Source organism: Vipera ursinii, assembly GCF_947247035.1.
Source record: "Vipera ursinii genome assembly, chromosome: 6".
In the NCBI taxonomy this organism is placed as follows: domain Eukaryota; kingdom Metazoa; phylum Chordata; class Lepidosauria; order Squamata; family Viperidae; genus Vipera; species Vipera ursinii.
In genome coordinates this window covers 68,153,786-68,174,128 of record NC_139515.1, presented here as the reverse complement: position 1 = coordinate 68,174,128, position 20,343 = coordinate 68,153,786, and the positions used below count along the sequence as shown (strand labels likewise).

The following is a 20,343-nucleotide window of genomic DNA, read 5'->3' as shown; positions in this document are numbered from 1 at the left end:
AATCGCTCTCTATATTTTTCTGAGAAGCTGATACATATTCTATGGTGCATAAAATATTTGCAGCAAAAAAGATGAGAAAATTAAGTTTTTAAACTTCCTTTTTAGCAGGACACTAAACATCTTTAGTAATGATATCTCTGCTTAGTAAATACTATTATGCAAGCAGATAATTAGAAACATGAAAAGCAGATAATGCAATCTACCTAAAACAACATGCACTTCCTGTTTTACTACATTTTATAACTAAATGTTACTTCATATAGCAAGTATATTAGAAAAAAATTTTTAAGATTCACCCATGCTTTTGATTGAATTCATATATCACACTAAGCCATAGTTTGTTGAAAAGACCTTAGTAAGTTTAATCATGTTAAGCCAGATGGCATAGTTTATAAACAATAATGGCTCACACATAATGATAAACCAATACTAAACAAATCCCTGATTATAACTTGGAAAAGGAAAAAGTCACTTTGGAAAGAGATGGGGGTTGGGGGGGCAGAACATATACATTTATAAATAAATAAATTACAATAAGCCTAATCATTATAAAACCACTTCATTCTAAAAATGCCTTGCTGGCACATTGCAAGAATGGAAACTTGTGTTGTTAATGGAGTACAAGCGAGAAATTATTTATTTATTTATTTATTTATTTATTTATTTATTTATTTATTTATTTATTTATTAATTATTGGCATTTATATGGCACCCTATCTCCCGAAGGACTCAGGGCGGCTAACAATAACATACAATAATACAGAAGTTAAAAGAAAATTAAATGGCCCTGTAGAATAAATTAAAATTAAAATTAAAATAAGTTAAAAATTAAAGTTAAAAATTAAAAACATAATTAAAATCCCTGTCAGTCCAGGTCAGCCTGGTGGAAAAGGAATGTTTTGAGGCCGTGGCAAAAGGACTGGAGATCTGGGGCCATCCGAAGCTCAGGGGGGAGCTGGTTCCATAGGGCTGGCGCTCCCACAGAGAAGGCCCTCCCCCTGGGGGTCGCCAGCCGACAGTCTAGCCGACGGTACCCTGAGGAGGCCTTCTCTGTGTGAGCGCACTGGGCGATGGGAAGTCGTTCCCGGCAGCAGATGGTCCTGCAAGTATCCCGGGCCTAAGCCATGTAGGGCTTTAAAGGTAAGTATCAGCACCTTAAATCTCACCCGGAGGACAACCAGTAACCAATGCAGCTCACGCAGGAGGGGTGTAATATGGGAGTATCGGGGTGCTCCCATCACTACCCGCGCGGCCGCACTCTGCACCAGCTAAAGCCTCCGGGCGGTCTTCAAGGGCAGCCCCATGTAGAGAGCATTGCAGTAATCTATACGGGAGATAACGAGTGCGTGGGTGACTGTACGTAGGGCATCTCGGTCCAGAAAGGGGCGCAACTGGCATACCAGGCGAACCTGGGCAAATGCCCCCCTAGCCACGACTCCAATATGATCTTCAAAACTGAGTCGTGAATCCAGGAGGACGCCTAGATTGTGTGCTCTATCAACGGGAGATAACATCTCTCCTCCCATAACCAAAGATGGAACCTCTTGGACTAAACGAGGTGTGGTACGTAAAGCCACTCAGTCTTGGCCGGGTTGAGCCAGAGCCTGTTCTTCCCCATCCAAATCTGTACCACTTCCAGGCAACGGGACATCACATCGAGGACATCACTGGGTTGGTTCAGGGTGGAGATGAAAAGCTGGGTATCATCAGCATATTGATGATACCTCACCCTGAAGCCACGGATGATCTCACCCAGCGGCCTCATATAGATGTTGAACAGGAGAGGCGAGAGTACCGACCCCTGAGGCACCCCACAACTAAGGGGCCTAGGGGTTGACCTCTGCCCCCCTGCCAACACCGTCTGAGAACGGCCCGAGAGGTAGGAGAACCACCGTAAAACGGTGCCTCCCACTCCTAACCCCTCAAGACGTTGCAGCAAGATACCGTGGTCGATGGTATCAAAAGCTGCTGAGAGATCTAATAGGACCAGGACAGAGGAATAACCCCTATCTCGGGCCCGCCAGAGATCATTCACCAGCGCGACCAATGTCGTGTCTGTGCTATACCCGGGCCTGAAACCCGATTGGTACGGATCCAGATACTCAGTTTCCTCCTGCCGTGCCACCACGGTCTCAACAACTTTCACAAGAAAGCGAAGGTTGAAGACAGGACGAAAGTTATTTAAAATAGCTGGATCCAATGCAGGTTTCTTGAGGAGGGGCCTTACCATCGCCTCTTTCAAGGCGGCAGGGAAGTACCCCTCACTCAGTGAGGCATTGATAACTGCTAGGAGCCAGCCTCGTGTAACCTCCCAAGACGCATAGACCAGCCAGAAGGGACACGGGTCCAACAGACATGTGGCGGCACTTAATTTCCCCATGATCCTGTCCACTTCATCCGGAGTCACAGGGTCAAACTCTTCCCAAATGTTCTCGGCCAAATCCATCGTTTTCCCCTCGTCAGATACTGCCCAGTCAGAGTCCAGACCAGCCCGAATCTGAGCAATTTTGTCCACCAGATATTTACTAAATTCCTCGGCCCGTCCTCATAAGGGGTCCTCTCCCGTCCCTTGATTTAAAAGGGAGCGGGTCACCTAAACAGGGCGGCCGGGCAGTTATCTGCGGACGCAATGAGGGTGGCGAAGTAAGCACGCTTTGCCACCTCCATTGCCACAAGATAAGATCTAGAAAAGGATCTTAACTGTGTTCGGTCAGACTCGGACCGACTGGTTCTCCAAATGCTCTCTAGGCCCCTTCTCCGGCGTTTCATCTCTCGCAGGTCCATGGAAAACCAAGGAGCAAGCCGGGACCTGCGCCGGGTCAAAGGCCGCAAAGGCACAACACGGTCGAGAGCCTCTGAAGCAGCCCGTTGCCAGGCATTAACTAAGGACTCGACCGGGCTTTGGGAGAGGGAGGTAGGAATCAATCCAAGCGCCGTCTGGAACCTATCTGGGTCCATCAGGCGCCTGGGGCGGAACCACCTCCCGGCAGCGGGGGGTGACGTGACGGAGGCCCAACCGCAGGAGATAATGGTCTGTCCATGAAAGGGGTTGAGATGTTGGAGTAAGAAATATTCTAGAAGTGTAAAAAGAACCATGGCCATGATACTGATGGGCTGTTGCCAGAACTGGCCTAAATAATACAGTAGTACCAGTTAGTTTCATATGGGAAAAAAGGTGGGGAGAGGTTGCCAGGTTCTATATAACCTACACAGATATAAAACAGTCTGATGCAGAATGATATGTCCTCTAAACCAGCAGCTTGCAACTTTTTTTTTTTTGGCAACATGGACCAGTTTCATGGGAGAAGGGATGGTTTCAGTTTTGCAAGTTTGCCCACTGTTCACCTCCAGCTGTGTGTTCCAGTTCCTAACAAGCTACAGACCGGTACTAGTCCAGGGCCCCAGAGGGCTGAGGACTCCTGCTCTAAACTAATGTTTTTTTTTCAACCCTGGCAACTTTAAGATGAGTGAATTTCAATTCCCAGAATTCCCTACACAGGATACTTTAGAATTATGGAAGTTGAAGTTCACCCAACTAAAAATTGTCAAGATTGAGAAACACTGCTCTAAACCCATTAAGTATGAGGTCATACCATGTTTCCAAGAAACATGCAACCATATTTTAAGAAAATTTAGATAAACTGGAACAGTTGGAGGTGGTCTAGAGACTGAAATCACAGTCTTAAAAAAATGACTGAGAGAACCTGTTGTTTTGCCTTAAAATGAGAAAACTCTTGGCGCTTTGAAGAATATGAAGGAGTGTGAAACTCGGTGTTCAAAGGGCAAGTTCTGTTCTGTATTGTGCCAGCATAATGAACATAGAATAACAATCTAAACTGCAGGTAGGCATATGCCAGGTGAATATTAGTAAAAAGTAACTAATTTTAAGAGGAATTTGACTGCAGAACCAAATACCAATATGGAATTTTCTCTACTGGATAACCTTAAGTAGAGACTGAATTATAGCTTTTATTAAATATGGTTTAATTTGGATTCCTAAACTGAAAAGGGGTGTACATTTCCAATTCCCTGAATTGAAGGGAAATGGTAATTGTTTTCCACACAGAGGTTTCTCATGATATATTACATCTATAATTTGATGTTTTGCTGTATGGTGTTGCTTCTTATGTTCACAGGAGGAAAAATACAATCAGGATGAACATATTCAATAAAGGCCAGACTTCTCTGTATTTAAAATATTTGGAAAGAGAGAATTCTGCATCCATGGCTTGTATAACAGTTTATGACAGAAAACATAATTTTATAGCATTATAAAAGGTGCAGGTTGTAATTTGCCCATCTAGCTAGCAAGAATCTTCCTGGGTACACAGCTCACAGAAAAAGAAACAGAAAGATATTAAAACAGTAGGTCTATTCTTGGATATCTCATCCTCTTCCACATTTCCAAATCAGGCTTTTATTATAAAAATTCTGTCTTGCCTCAAATATGGATGTCATCTTCAATTTGTAATCCAGGAATAATGGGGCCTGATGCCATTGACAAATGGCATCTTTTTCTTTTCCACATCTAGAAGCAGAGTGTTTCCTATCAGTGGTGTGATAGGCTGGATTGGAGGATGCACAGCAGGCAATTCTTCAAAAAACAGCAAGGAGTGGGTCTGTATTGTTGTATTGCTTCTTTTTTTTCTTACAAACAAAAGATTTATAAAGTAAGAGAAATATAGTCATACAAAGCTTTTCTGTTAGTAGCTAGAAATTCTCAAGTCTGGAAGTACCACATCTTAAAATTTAACATACTGATTTACCTCAGGGAAGACTAATTTATTCTAAATTAATCTACTTATAAAATATTTTTTGATTCACTCAATCGTTGCATGATTGAATGTTCCATTCATTCAGAATCTTGTAATAGATTTTTCCCTATTCTTCTTCTTTAACCAGTGTTTAACTTAAACACAGTATCATCTTCCTTTCAGATAATCACAGTTCAAATAACTTTGTTTTCCAGTCAGCAACCTGGACACTGAAAAAAGAACTACTGGGTGTTCAAATTTCTTTAATATGCTTGCTATGCAACAAAGATCAAAGGTGTTTTGTTAGCATGAAGGCAACAACTACAATTCACCTGTTCTCTTCTCATCCTTTCTCCTGCAGGACTATTATCACCAAACGTCCTGCAGGTCAGAACCTAGTTGTTTGACAAATATTTAAACAATATTTATTGCACTTTTATTTACCAGTACTTACATTATTTGGAAACCACTTCAGAGGGCTATTCAGGTAAGATGTAAAGCAGGGGTCTTCAAACTTGGCCCTTTTATGACTCATGGACTTCAACTCCCAGGATTCCGGAGCCAGGCATGCTGGCTGAGGAATTCTGGGAGTTGAAGTCCATGAGTCATAAAAGGGCCGAGTTTGAAGACCCGTGATGTAAAGTATTGTTATAAAAATAGCCAGTTCAAAGTCCAATAACCTTAGTTTGTTCCAATTTTTTTTCAGGTGCTTCGTAAAACATTTTTAGGAGCAGCCCACCTGATGCGTTCCCTACATAGCCTACAACTGCTATCACCTCGTCAATCTGCATAAGGACAGCAGTAAACCCGTTCTTACACGAAGATACTGCAATTCCCATCATGCAAGCAAGAAGGCGGTTCCAAATATACAAAGCAACATCGACGTCATCCAGAGCATCCAGGCAATCACTACGCGAAGGTTTATGACGCGAGGAGCATGGCAAGCTGGGAAAAGTTGCAGAATTCCTTTTAAAAAATAATTCTTACAACGTAGGCATCGCGCTCTGTTCATTGGGTCACCAGCCCCAAAGTCAGAAAAAAATATGCTTGAAATAAAAATGTTTTTGCTAATTTCTGCCTACTCTATACTTTCTTCGCTTTCATTTGTCATAGGGCAGGGGTAGGCAAACCTCGGCTCTTTTATGACTCATGGACTTCAGCTCCCAGAATTCCTGAGTCAGCATAGCTGACTCAGGAATTCTGGGAGTTGAAGTCCATGAGTCATAAAAGAGCCGAGGTTGCCTACCCGTCATAGGGTATAAAAAAACGGAAATTAACGTCGTTACGGAAGCGGGTGGTTTGTTTGTTTTTTTGCTAACTCTCTGGAAAGTGAAACTCTCTGAAACGTGCATATCTTATTTTTTTTTCCTTTAAAAGAGGCACAGTCTCACACTTAATGTCAAACGCTGCTCGCCACACAGTCCAAGAGAGAAATTTTGAAAAATGAATGGAAAACAGTCAAACCGAGGCCTACTACTCCCGCCTTTAACCGTGGTTGGCCATTGAGCATAGCAACAACCAATGAAGCCCAGCCACGCTTTGGCGCGGGGAAACTTCACCTGGAAGACAATGATTGGCAGAAAGATGTCTCCACCTCCCCCCTCCTTTCTTGCTATTGGCTCTGGGTTTGGCGTGGTGCGCTCCGATTGGCGCGGCCGGGAGGCTTTTTTCCCCCGCCCCCTGCGTGTGGTAGTGATAAGCTTGGGGGTCGGGCTGGGCTCGGTTAGTGACTCCACTGATAAAAACCCGGGCAGGTTCTCCCGCGAGGGAGGGGAGGATAGTGATTTCTCCTAATCAATTGCCCTTGGAGGCCCAGGGAAGGCCGGTACGAAGCTGTATCTCTCTCCGTCCCGGGCACCTTTGAGATGAAGCAACTGTGGGGACTTGGCCTTTTATGCCTCCTTCTGCTGGCTGGTGAGTGCGCGTGGGGGGCGGTTTCTGGAATATTCCTTGCGTGGCGGAGGGGGGGAAAAGAAAATTCCTCCCTCAACTTTTTACCTCAAGCTGGTTCTCCTGCCGCCCTTAATACGGCTTTTAGCCTGACTGCCTCGGTGGCCGAGGGAGGAGGGTTAGGGTATTTTCCCTTCGTGCGGCTCTTTCCCTCTGGGGCAGGGGTCGGCAACCTCGGCTCTTTTATGACTCGTGGACTTCAACTCCCAGAATTCCTGAGCCAGCATAGCTGGCTCAGGAATTCTGGGAGTTGAAGTCCACGAGTCATAAAAGAGCCGAGGTTGCCGACCCCTGCTCTGGGGCAAGGAACTTAAAATGGCGGGGGGGGGGTGGTTATCACACTGAGGCGCCTCTTCGTCCCGAGGAGATTTGTGGCTTTTGTGAGTCGCCCTTCTGAGGGAATGGTCCCCGGTTTGTGGGGTGCAGGGTTTTAAAGGGGCGTCCCGAAGGCGCAGGTGTGCTGCCTGTCGGGATAGGGAAGAAAGCGGGAGGTCACCCAGAGGCGTACTACTAACTTTCGGGGCGTGGGGTGTGGAAGAACATTAATGAAAATCCTTTGAACTTCTGGAACTTTAGCGAAAATCTTTTGAACGTAACGGGTTGAACAGGTTTGAACGTCGAAGTTGCTCGCAACTTTTTCAAAAAGCTCAGCAAGGCCGCTTTCTGCCTGTGGGAGTCTGGCCGGAGATTGAAGAAGAGGGAGTTGACGCAAATGGTCCCAGGAAGGGGACGCTGGTGTCGGATTTGTGATTTTTACTCTGGCTGGAATTATTAAGGTCCAATTTGGCACGTGATGCGGAATTCACGCTTCCCCATCCTTTATTGAGGTGCGAAGGTTGATGACTTGAGCTTCTCTCCTGGGAGTACTGTTTAACGTCCACTTGCTGATTGGCAAGAGTTTGAAAGCGTCCTAATCTTTCCAGCCATTTTCACATTTTTTTTCCGTTGCCTCAACATGATGTCTGCTCTGAGATGATTTTGAATGGAATGGGCATGAACCCTGTGTCTATATGATCCTTTAAATGCCACTTCTGGCTCCCCATTCTAATTTTCAGCTGCTTTCTAATGGGAAATGCACCATTTCTTTTTTTACCAATTTCTTGTTGAAGTATTTGATATCCTCCATGCTGTCTGTGTTGTATAGATTGGCAGTTTTACTTTGAATGGTGTTGTGGAGCTAACTTGTCCAAATTATTTTTGCAGCCTCTGCCCAGGCTGAAGAAACTGATGTGGATGGCACTGTAGAAGATGATTTGGGCAAAAGCAGAGAAGGATCTCGGACAGATGATGAAGTTGTTCAGAGGTTTGCTTTTTAAAATGTCTGCTTAACCAGGCTTTATAATTCATATTTCATTCATATTCATATTTCAGACACATGCCTGCTCACTGATTAAAATGAGATACACCTCTAAGGATGCCTGCCATTGAGATCTAACATTGAGATCTAGTGGGATATTGATGATTTATATTAAGATTCTAATGCTGGTGAAATCTTGTAGGAGAACATTTGCCAGATTTATTTTAGGCTTGGAAAACTGGATTGTAATTGTTCTTAAAGTCATAGAATTTGTAAACATTTTGTTACTATTATGTTAAATCTTTCAACAATCTTTTTTCCAAAAGATTGCCCCCTGAAGTATGTTTAATATAGGAAAGCTTGCATGAAAACCTAATGATTATATAATTGCATCCAAAGTGTACTATAGAATTGGTTTAAAAATGAAATTGAAGTCTCTTAAATTTTTCAAGCTGCAAGAAAAGGATAAGATATATAGCTGAAATTGATGCTATGATGAAAATTGATATGTTTTCATCTCCATATAATACCACAGATAAGCATATAATAGTTTTGATATCAAAATAGTTTACTTTTGTGCTTGGAGAACTGATTATATGAGGGACATGCAACCAAATTCTTAGCAAGAATTTTGATACTTAGATAATTTGTATAGCATCTCCATTGTTGTTGATAAATGAAAGATAAATATCTTTCTCATTAATTTGGGCAATTCATCAAGAAGGATTATGTGCTGCTTCTACTGGCTGCATTACCTTGATGAATTTCCAGTTATTAAGAAAGTGCAGATTTATTATAACTTATCAGTGGACATAATACAATTGCTTAAATAGCTGCATGGAAATTAAATGTGAAACAAAACACTGTCCTACAATAATTTATAGTAGGTATATTATAGCTATCCAGAAGGTTGAAAAGTAGTATGTGGAATGTGTAAAATAGAGAGAGAGAAAAGGGGAGGGAGTTTTAGTTTAAAGAAAAGGCAAACTTTGCATTCAGCAGGGGAATTCTTCTGCAGACTAGTGTTTGACTTCACCTGGAGTTGCAGCAAAAGCATACATATGAGTCTAGAACAAATTCTTATTTTGCCAGCATTACTTAAAAATAAAGGATTAATAATACATGAATGGATCTTTGTTCTCTGCAGGGAAGAGGAATCTATTCAACTGGATGGTTTAAATGCATCACAAATAAAACAACTTAGGGAAAAATCAGAAAAGTTTGCCTTCCAGGCTGAAGTAAACAGGATGATGAAACTTATTATCAATTCACTCTATAAAAATAAAGAGGTAAGCCTTAATATACCTATCTAAAAGTTTTGATACAAATGTTTCTGTGCTTATGTCTGCCTACTCTAAAATTTCTTACAGATTTTCCTTAGGGAATTGATTTCAAATGCATCTGATGCTCTAGACAAAATACGGTTGATGTCATTGACTGATGAAACTGCTCTCTCTGCTAATGAGGAACTCACAATAAAAATTAAGGTAAGATGCTACTGATTTTCCTTAATGTTTCTTTAAATTGTTTCATTTTCTATTTTAAAAACATCTTTTGTATGATTTGGAGTAGTTAATGCAGAAATTCAAGTGTGCCTTTCACATTTTAGAAGGGATTGCAGAAAAGGATAGAGGATACTGTTGCATCAGATTCATTTAATAGACTGCCCTTTTTTCTTTAGATTATTCTGTATTAACAGCTTCTTTAGGACAGGTCTATCATTACAGTTCACACACACACACACACACACACACACACAAATCAGCATTGTTAAAACTGATGTCTATTGGTGGCATGTGAAATTCGTATCCAACTAGTTATTTTTGTTTTACAGTGTGATAAAGAGAAGAATATGCTTCATGTTATAGACACTGGAATTGGCATGACAAAAGATGAGCTAATCAAAAATTTGGGTACCATTGCTAAATCTGGTACAAGTGAATTTCTAAGTAAAATAACTGAAATGCAGGAAGAAAACCAGTCAACCTCTGAATTGATTGGTCAGTTTGGTGTTGGCTTCTATTCTGCCTTCCTTGTGGCAGATAAGGTTATTGTTACCTCAAAGCATAATAATGACAGTCAACAGATCTGGGAATCTGACTCAAATGAGTTCTCTGTAATTGAAGATCCTCGGGGTAATACCTTGGGACGAGGCACTACTATAACGTAAGTTTTACAACTTTTATTAATATTTTTATTAATGAAAATACATATTTGGTTTTTATTAAATGCAATGTATTTTGATGAAACCTGCAGAGAAAGATGCAGAAAATTTCTTAACAAAAGTTTCAGTGCTGTGTAATACTTAAAATTGGTATTAAAGTTCCCTCAACTAGGGTAATACTTTTAGCTGTATCTACTACAGTTATAGGCATTACCACAATTCCAATTTTATTTTATGTAGAATACTACAGTGGTATTAGATTGCTGTTTTCTTTGATTAATGGATGGTAATTTTTATACATGATGGAATCAGATTTTATAAAGTAATTTTATAATTGTGTATGTTTGACTAGACAAATGGTAATCTTTGAATGAAATGATTTTTTAACATAATTGCTACAAGGTGTTTCTGACAAAGTGTACATAAAGTCTCAGTTGTTAGGTTAATACATGGTAGAGAGATTTAGTGATAAAAACCAGGTTTCTGTATTGGAGGCTTTGAATTTAACTACTATTTCTTGTAGTTTAGTGCATTTCTTGAACCACCCTTTACTTCATTGTCTTCCATGGGAAGGAAGGATTTGATTGTGACCAAAGATAGGTTAACACACCTTCCCTGATGGTGAAACTTCTTGGTGTTCAATATTACATCCTCTCATTAGATACAGCAAATGTACCATTGTTATCTATATCAAAGTATCACAAAAGAAGTCCGTACCGTCACCAAATGAAACTTGTTTTGATAAAAGGAACAGACTATGAAATGTCAGAGCTCTCTTTGAAATATTTTAGCAGTAGAACTTATCAGTTCTGTGTAAAATATAATTTGCATTGTTGCACTTTTCTTTTAGTAACTTGTTTGTAAGGTTAATAGTTCAATTACCAAAATTGTTTTTAGTTAATACAGCACTGAATTGCTGTTTTTTGTTTTTTGTAGCCTTGTTTTAAAAGAAGAAGCTTCAGATTATCTTGAACTAGATACAGTTAAAAACCTGGTCACGAAGTATTCCCAGTTCATTAACTTCCCAATTTACGTATGGAGTAGCAAGGTACATATTTTGTAATACTGCTAATTGGCATAATATTTAAAGTGGAAGATATATTAGTCATGAAAATCAGTTTTCAGAGATGAAACTTATGAAGAATGGATAATACTCCATATTTGGCACAAGGAAAAACAAATCAGGCAACTTTGATAGGAAAAAATAGGACTGTAGTTAAATGAAATCTCAGAAATTTGTAAAAAAAATATCTAAAATTTGAATAGATTGGAACTCAGTCACATTCCCACCTGTTATTTTTGGTTGCATTTTGCAGCAATGTCAGTTACCAGTGCAAAAATTATAACTTCCTGAAGGCATAGCATTATTAGATTAGCAAATAATATATAAAAACATATATCAATCTTAAACAATGAATTGACATGGAGTCTCTCTTCAGCGTTTGTGACTGCTTGTTTAAAGTACACAATAAGTTTAGAACAGAACAGAATAATAGAGTTGGAAGGGACCTTGAAAGCAGAAAACCCTATACTATTTCACACAAATAAAATTTACATTCATCGCTTATGATAGTTAAATGTATCCTAATTGCTTATGAGAACATGTTTGAGAAATTACTTGAATTGACATGCAATATTTCTGTAGACTGAAACTGTAGAAGAGCCTCTTGAAGATGAAGAAGAAGTAAAAGACAAAGATGAGACAGATGATGAAGCTGCTGTGGAGGAAGTAGAGGAAGAGAAGAAACCCAAAACTAAACCGGCAAGTTTTCTAACATTTAAAATTATTAACAGCTTTTTTAGATTTTATCAAATCAGTTTGTGAAAACTGATAGTTTCATTTTATCAGAGTAAATGAATGAATTTGGAAATGCTTGCAGGTTCAGAAGACAGTCTGGGACTGGGAGCTTATGAATGACATAAAACCAATTTGGCAGAGGCCATCTAAAGAAGTGGAAGAGGATGAATACAAAGCTTTCTACAAATCATTTTCTAAGGTGGGTTTACCTTTATAGCTTGGGACTGATCTGGGATCATGTCTATCAAAATTCTTAGTATCAAGTATGGGGGGAAAATGGAACAATGTGAACCGCTCTGTTCTGAGCTGTGTCTTGTCCTAATGTATTGCTCATATGTGCAACAAGAACAAAAACATTTTCTCCATACATTGCATATTTTTTGCTAGAATGAGTAAAATATCCACTTCTTGCATTTGTAATACATTTATTTTCAACCTTTCTGGAAGTGAGGACTTTAAGATTTGGCTTTCTTTTTCCCCAGGAAACTGATGAGCCAATGACTTACATTCACTTTACTGCTGAAGGAGAAGTGACATTCAAGTCCATCTTATTTATTCCCAGTACTGCTCCACGTGGCTTATTTGATGAATATGGATCCAAAAAAAGTGACTTTATAAAGGTAAAAATAAGATCCAACTTCTTTAAAAAAGCAAGAGAAATTGCAGATAGTCTTGCAAAAGTAATCGGTTAAAAATTTGTTTTGCAGTTGTATGTCCGTAGAGTATTCATCACAGATGACTTCCATGATATGATGCCCAAGTATCTTAACTTTGTCAAGGGTGTTGTAAGTATTTTCAGGGATAATATGCACTAGCCATTTAAGAAATGTATAATTTTATTTTTTTTGCTAAACCTCTGTAAATGTTCCTTTTCTAAATTTAGGTAGATTCAGATGATCTTCCTTTAAATGTGTCTCGTGAGACCCTCCAGCAGCACAAACTACTAAAGGTATGTCTATTACTACTATAGCTTCTAATTAGTCTTCAGAAAAATATCTAGGCCTGTTTTTATATTCTCTACTTCCTACTTAACTTGGCAATGATGGTAATGAAATCTTTCAAGCCCCATTAGAATCAAGTCCTTGCTTGTAGATTCAGTTATTCCGTATGTGGGTTAAAGAACACCAATGGTAAAAGACCATGTACTAGAATGGATTTTATCTATAAATATCTCAAGGCGACAATACTCATCCTATTATCCCACAACAATGACTCTGTGAGGATGGGTTGGGCTGAGAGAGGATGGCTGGCTCACCTAGCTGGCTTCCATGTTCAGGGCAGGATTAGAACTCTGTTTCTGGACTGTTGTTTTAACCACTAGGCCAAACTGGATGTCCTCATATATAAATTTGCCGTACTAAAGATGAGAATAATCTTATTCACAGTTAAATAGTTTCAGAAGTGTGTGCAACAGTATTCATAACAGCTTTGATACCAAAATGGAAAATCATGATCAATACAAGTGGTATATTTAAATTGAGTTGCTGAATTGTGAGACAAGCAGCATATTAATTCAATAAATGTAATATCTGAAAATGGTACATGAGTTGTGTCATTTCTTCCCATTCATGCTGTAATATTTTTAACTTTTTAACTCTTGTATTGATGTTTTTAAATACTTTGTAAACCGCCCTGAGTCCTACGGGAAAAGGGCGGTATATAAATTCAATAAACTTAAACTTAAATGTAATAGCCATGGGAATGTGGATTATTCTGGTTGCTGGACACGGTCGACATATTAAAGGCACCTGTTACAGGAGGTTGAGTATATACATAGGAACCCACATTATGGCATAGAAACTTACATGGTCTTAGTTTTCTCAGATTCACCTGCAATATTTCCCATCAAAGGGAAGAATTTCCCGTTAAGTTGATTTCAACTGCTAAAATCCTCAGCTCATTTGGGTATACCATGAATTGAAATCAGTACATCTAGAAGTTGCTCAGATTGTAAAATGGTGTTCATTTAAACTGGGATCAAAAGATTAATCTTACATATTTTTTTCTGAATTTTTAGGTAATCAGAAAGAAACTTGTCCGGAAGACACTAGATATGATCAAAAAGATTGCTGAAGAAAAATACAATGACACATTCTGGAAAGAATTTGGCACAAATATCAAACTCGGAGTGATTGAAGATCATTCAAATCGGACTCGTCTAGCTAAACTTCTTCGTTTCCAGTCTTCTAACCATGAAAGCAACACTACTAGTCTAGATCAGTATGTAGAAAGAATGAAAGAGAAGCAAGACAAAATCTATTTCATGGCTGGTTCAAGTAGAAAAGAGGTAAAAAATAATTTTCTAGCTAACTCTTTCAATTCATTCTTTTGAAGCTATAAAAATAGAAATATAGCAGTTAAGTTTGTTTATAAAATTGTGGTATCTTGTTCCAGAAATACGATTTACAATGGTAAATGCATTGTTTCCATCGAAAATTTTACAGGATTATGTCATACTAATATTTTGAATTTATCTTATAGGCTGAATCTTCACCTTTTGTGGAACGGCTTCTAAAGAAAGGTTATGAAGTTATATATTTGACAGAACCAGTGGATGAATATTGCATTCAGGCTCTCCCAGAGTTTGACAACAAAAGGTTTCAGAATGTTGCCAAGGAAGGAGTAAAGTTTGATGAAAGTGAAAAGTCAAAGGAAGCTCGTGAGGCTTTAGAAAAAGAGTATGAACCCCTATTAACTTGGATGAAAGACAAAGCTTTAAAGGATAAAGTATGTATTTTAGAATGTATTTAGTATTCTTTCAAAAATATCTTGTGTGCTATATTTGTACTTATGCTATTTTTTTCTTTCTGTTTAGATTGAAAAAGCAGTATTATCTCAGCGATTAACCCAATCACCATGTGCTCTTGTAGCTAGTCAATACGGATGGTCTGGCAACATGGAAAGAATCATGAAGGCTCAGGCTTACCAGACTGGAAAAGATATCGCTACCAAGTAATACATAATTTATACAATTATTTCTGGGCCTCATTTGGATCCTAATTTAATTTGTTTCGTTTTGACTTAGCGCAGTATAGGAAGTTGGCCACTTATGTGTAAGTTAACAAAAATTTGCAAAGTGGATAATCCATGCTGTTTAAGTGCTTGTGGATAGATCAGTGAGGATTCCCAACTTTTTATATTTCAACAAGTAATGTTTCTTCCTGTCCCCTTCCTCCAATCTGCACTAAAAATTCTAGGAAAAAACTGGGAATTGTATTATCTGTGTCAGTAAATGATGTAATCTGAACATTTGTATGCTTAATCTATGGGTGGTCTCATTTAATGTGGCTAAATTGACATAGAAATGCACCAAACCTTTTGTCTTTCTATAAACTGCAATTCTGTATTCATTTAAGTTACTGATTTGTCAGACCGAGGTTCTTTCGTTAGTTTAGTATAGTAGCATTAATTAAGATTGGTTTATTTCTAGAACTTGTAACACGATAGTAGGTGTATCTAATTACCCTTAAAATTGTCATCTTCTCTTTTTAGTTACTATGCAAGCCAAAAGAAGATATTTGAAATTAATCCTAAACATCCTCTCATAAAAGACATGCTCAGGCGTGTTCAGGTAAGAATGTTAAAAGGTACAAATGAATCTAATGCAGTTTTGTACACCTAAAATTTTGGACAGGAAATGCAAAAAATAATTCAACTCTTGCAGTCTGTGAGACTTGATGAGTCTCAAACTTTAAACAATTTCTATAGTATTTTGTGGTGTTTTTTTGTTTTTTGTTTTTTTTGGTCAGGAAAATGAAGATGATCAAATAGTTGCAGATCTTGCTGTGGTTCTGCTTGAAACTGCTACCCTAAGATCAGGTTATCTGCTCCCAGATACAAAGGAATATGGAGAAAGGATAGAACGAATGCTTCGCCTGAGTTTGAACATTGACCCAGAGGAAAAGGTTAGTGAAGATCAGATACTACAATACAGAAGTCACCAACCTTTTCATACTGGCGGCCTGGATGGAAAGGGAGCAGGTGGGAAATTTGCGTTTGCAAACAGGGCCGCGCACACCTGCATGGCGCTAGCAGCCCTGTTTACGCAGGTGCTAGCCGCTATCGGTGCAAACAGGCTGCACAACCTGCATGGTATTAGCAGCCCCATTTGCACAGGCTGTAGCTGCCACCTCTGCTAGCGCCACATGCATGCGCAAATGGGCTGTCCAATCCTGCATGCACAAGGGACCCGTTTGCACGTGTTCATATGCACTAGTCACCGCCACTGCTAGTGCCACACACATGCAAGTGGCTCTGGGCTCTAGCGCAAGTGGGGGAGAGTGCCCACACTGGCCAGCCTGGCCTGCACTCCAGTAGCCAGTAGTCCACGGCCTGGCAGTGGGCCGCGGTCCATAGGTTGGGGACCCCTGCTGTAATACATGCAGGAGGTAGGCTCATGACTTACATTTTGAATTGAACGTGCCAGAATAATTCTTGAGACCATTTTCTTCTTCTAGGTTAACACTTGATTCAAAATATTGTCTGCTTGTCATTCCTATTCTGTTGTACAGGTAGTCCTTGACTTAAAACTACAATTAAACAAAATTTCCTTTGCTAATAAGTGAGGTGTGCCCCATTTTATGTGTTTTTTTACCCTGGTTGTTAAGCAAATCACTACAGTTAAGTGAATCATGCAGTTGTTAAACTTATCTGGCCTCCGCCTTTGACTTTTGCTTGATGGAAGCTCCCTAGAAAGGTTGCAAATGATAATCCCAGAAGCCCAGGACACTGCAACTATTGAAAATACATGCCAGTTGCCAGCATACAAAGTTTGATCACATACTCCAATGGTTATAGGTGTGAGAACTGGTCATAAGTCACTTTTTCAGTGATGTTGTAACTTTGAATAGTTATTGAATGATTGTAAGTCAAGGACTACCCTATACTTGAAGACCCCATTCAACTGTGCTGGAATTACATCAGCACATTTGGCTTATGAAAAATTCAGTATTTCAAGTACACTCATTCAGCAACCTTTATGACACTGCACATCTCTGTGATACTAAAATTTCTGTCTGGAACCTTTAACTGGGCAAAATAGTGCATCATAGAGCAAAACCTTTTCAATCAAGGTACATCAAATGGGCTAATTTACAGTGCATTTACAATACAGGACTTACATGGAATTGAAATTTGTCAAATTTTATAAAACATTTTACAACAATATAAAACAAACATTTCCTGTGGTCAACACCTGATGTTTGAGTGTGCATGAGCTACTTTCAAGGTAGGCACTTCTCTGAATATCTCCATAATTTTTAAAGATTTTTTCCAGTATAAGTAGTCCTCAACAACTATTTGTTTGGTGATGGTTCAAATTATACCAGCACTGAAAAAAGTGACTCACAACTGACTCTCACACTTATGACTGTTGCAGCATCCCCAGTCACATGATCAAAATTAGGTCCTGGCAATCATCATGTATTTACGACGATTGTAGCATCCCAGGCTGTGGGGAAGCCAGATTCACTTAATGGTGTGATGCACTTAGTCATTATTTAACCATGCCAAAAGAAGGTGGTAAAATCAGACACAATTTAACTGCCTTGCTTAGCAATGGAAATTATGCTCTGCCATTATTGAAGGCGCTGTGGAATCTGGTGAAGAAAAATATTTGAAACTAACCCTATTGTGTAGTGATGTCTAAAACATACTTTGTATTGATCAGGGTTTCATAGTCATATTTGTGTCTGTGTCTGTCTGTCTCTGTCATAATCAAATATAATGGCATATAAAGCTTTGCCTTGTTAAATATTTCTGAAAGGTGGAAGATGAGCCTGAAGAACCAGAGGAAGCTGATGAAGAAGTAGAACCAGAAGAGGAAATTGAAGCTGATGAAGATACTGAAGACAGTGAAACAGAAAAAACGGTTAGTGTGGTTAGGAAGAACTGGGGCGGGGGGAGGGAGGGAAGATAACAGGTATATCATAAGGTACCATCTTTTCTATCTGTATAATTTGTCTCAGTTGACAGATGTTTGGGGTGTAAGCATTACAGTATTTACCACCAGCACTACCATTCTGGGCCTTGCGTTTTTGACTTGATTTTAGAACCAAGTATGTCTAGCCTCTTTAACAGTGTCATAATAAACTTGCACTTATTTATTTATTATTTGGATTTATATACCACCCATTTCCTGAAGAACTCAGGGCGGTTTACGGGGCAATTAAAACAATACAATATACAAAGTTAAAATAGAATTAAATTAAATAGCCCCGAAAATTAAAATTAAAATTAAAAACCCAAACCCTCAGTCCAGGCCGGCAAGCTCGAATAGCCAGGGTTTTAGGTCCCGGCGAAACGAGCGAAGGTCGGGGGCCATCCAGAGTTCCATAGGCAGTTGATTCCAAAGGGCAGGCGCGCCCACCGAGAATGCCCTCCCCTTGGATAACTTGCTGGATTTTTGTCATCCTCCTTCCCTCAAAACTTGGAAGCTGTAAGATTCCTGTCTCATGAAGAAGCCACAGTGAGAACAGGCAGGATATTGTTGCTATTTTTAAACTATGCTGTACAAAGTAAAAAATGAAAAGTTGAATCATCTAAAAGTGACTTACTAGGGATTCTGACATCTACAAGATTTAATTTAATCTATACTTTGTTTCTTGCAGGAGTCCACAGATGGCAAAGATGAATTGTAAAATGCACTCTCAAATACTATCCTGTGTTTTGGATGAAGCAGGAATGTGAACTGAATTTGTTTTTTCACTGTAAAATGTTGGGGGGAGGCTTAGGGTTTGGGCAGAATTTTTTTAAGTTGCATTTTTTAAACATTCCTCACAATGTAAATTTGTACTATTTAACTGACTGCTTGGTGTAAAATCTTGTCGTGTACAAAATTAAAATGTTCACACCAGTTGTATGGGACATTGAAGTGCTTATTTACTTGCATTGGATGTAAAGAAAACTTGTAGAGACTCAATTTGGCAGTTACATTCTTCTGTAACAGAAGAAATATTGGAAAAGAAAACACTCGGGACAGAAATTATTTTCTAAAGGTCACTTTAGAACTGCTATCTTTCAATTATTTCCTATTCTACTAAAATGTGTACCAGAATCTTAGCCTGTTAAGGCAGGCTTCTGCTTAATGGAGTCTATTTTTTAGCTAGTTGGCAAAACTTAGGGAGTCTTAACTTTGCAGTAATTCATTCTAGTTTCCTGTGAAGAGGTCTTGGATTTAGTAAATTGCCATTTAAACTTTATTTTGTGAATCACTATAATATATTCCCTAATTTGGGTTAGATTTTGCTGGAGGGAAGGCAGGTGTTACCCTGCAGTGATGCTTTAAGATAAAGGAAGCCATCAAATACTCAAAAATGAATAAGTCATGTCTCTCAAGCTGGTCAGCATCTATTTTTAAACAAGGAGCAAGTAATGGTTTTATATACAGTGGAACCTTTAGCTCAGCCTACTGATTGCATCTATTATATCCTGAGAGCTAAATGGACTTGAATTCCAACAGATCTTTACCATAAAGTTTGGGTAATTTTAAGCCAATTATAAAGGTAAAGGTTCCAAATTTCACATATGTAATATTTAAAGTGACCTAGAAGAGAAAAATTTGGTAATTTTCAAAAAGAAGCATAAGGTAATAAAACAGTGGCTATGTGCACCTTTACAGAAGAGTACTAACTGAAGTTACTGCATGCCATAATAGGCATGTTTTATGCCCATTCTCATGCTTCCTCAAAATCTTGTAGCATGGAGTTTCTGTTCGCTTGTTCAATGTTTTTCTATGATTGGAAGATATTTTGAGTTGACTTAAAACAGTAATAAAACTTGATAACTTGAACAGTGTTAATACAAGGAATTGCTGCAGTTTTATCAAGTAAATGTTTGAATTTCATTCCTAGATTCTGTTTCCGATGTTAAAATTTGTTTTCCCAGCATTTTAATGCACATATTTAGACCCAGGTTTAATGGACGATTTCACTCAGATGTGGAATCAAAATACTTCTGTTAGACCTAAGAATAAAAATATGTATATGAAGAATGTATAAATGATTTGTTCTTTTCAGTTGCCCCATCAAGGTTTGATCCTGCCTACAGTTCAAGATACTACTTGTTACACATATTTAGGGTTAGGTACTTAGGTCTAATAAGTAGTTATAATTGTAGTGCAAAATAAAAATTGAGTCATCTTTACAATAAAGCACTTCTAATTAAATACACTGGATTATGTATTTTTGAATAGATGGAAGTCAGTATCTTTTTGCACTTAATGCTGATACTCTGAATTAAACCTTCAAAATACATAGACCAGTTTTCCCCAGCCAAGTGTGCTGACTATAGTTCCCATGAGTTTCCAGCCAAAAGGAAACGAATTAACGTTTACAGAAGCTGTATATTTAAACATTTATTATCAGAAGTTGTGAAAATTCAA

The 20,343-nt window shown here is 38.8% G+C and overlaps 1 protein-coding gene across 1 annotated transcript; it reads left to right on the top strand.

Annotated features, from left to right (window-relative positions):
- Positions 1-6,448: 6,448 nt before the first annotated feature.
- HSP90B1 (heat shock protein 90 beta family member 1) lies at positions 6,449-19,892 on the top strand. The gene is made up of 18 exons (XM_083365698.1): positions 6,449-6,668; positions 7,908-8,007; positions 9,149-9,290; positions 9,372-9,488; positions 9,836-10,167; positions 11,102-11,213; positions 11,811-11,927; positions 12,046-12,162; positions 12,446-12,583; positions 12,671-12,748; positions 12,847-12,912; positions 13,981-14,250; positions 14,445-14,690; positions 14,779-14,915; positions 15,456-15,534; positions 15,713-15,868; positions 17,728-17,832; positions 18,572-19,892. Exons 1-18 carry the CDS (start codon positions 6,620-6,622, stop codon positions 18,599-18,601), a joined length of 2,391 nt encoding a protein of 796 aa, XP_083221824.1. The 5' UTR covers positions 6,449-6,619; the 3' UTR covers positions 18,602-19,892.
- Positions 19,893-20,343: the final 451 nt, after the last annotated feature.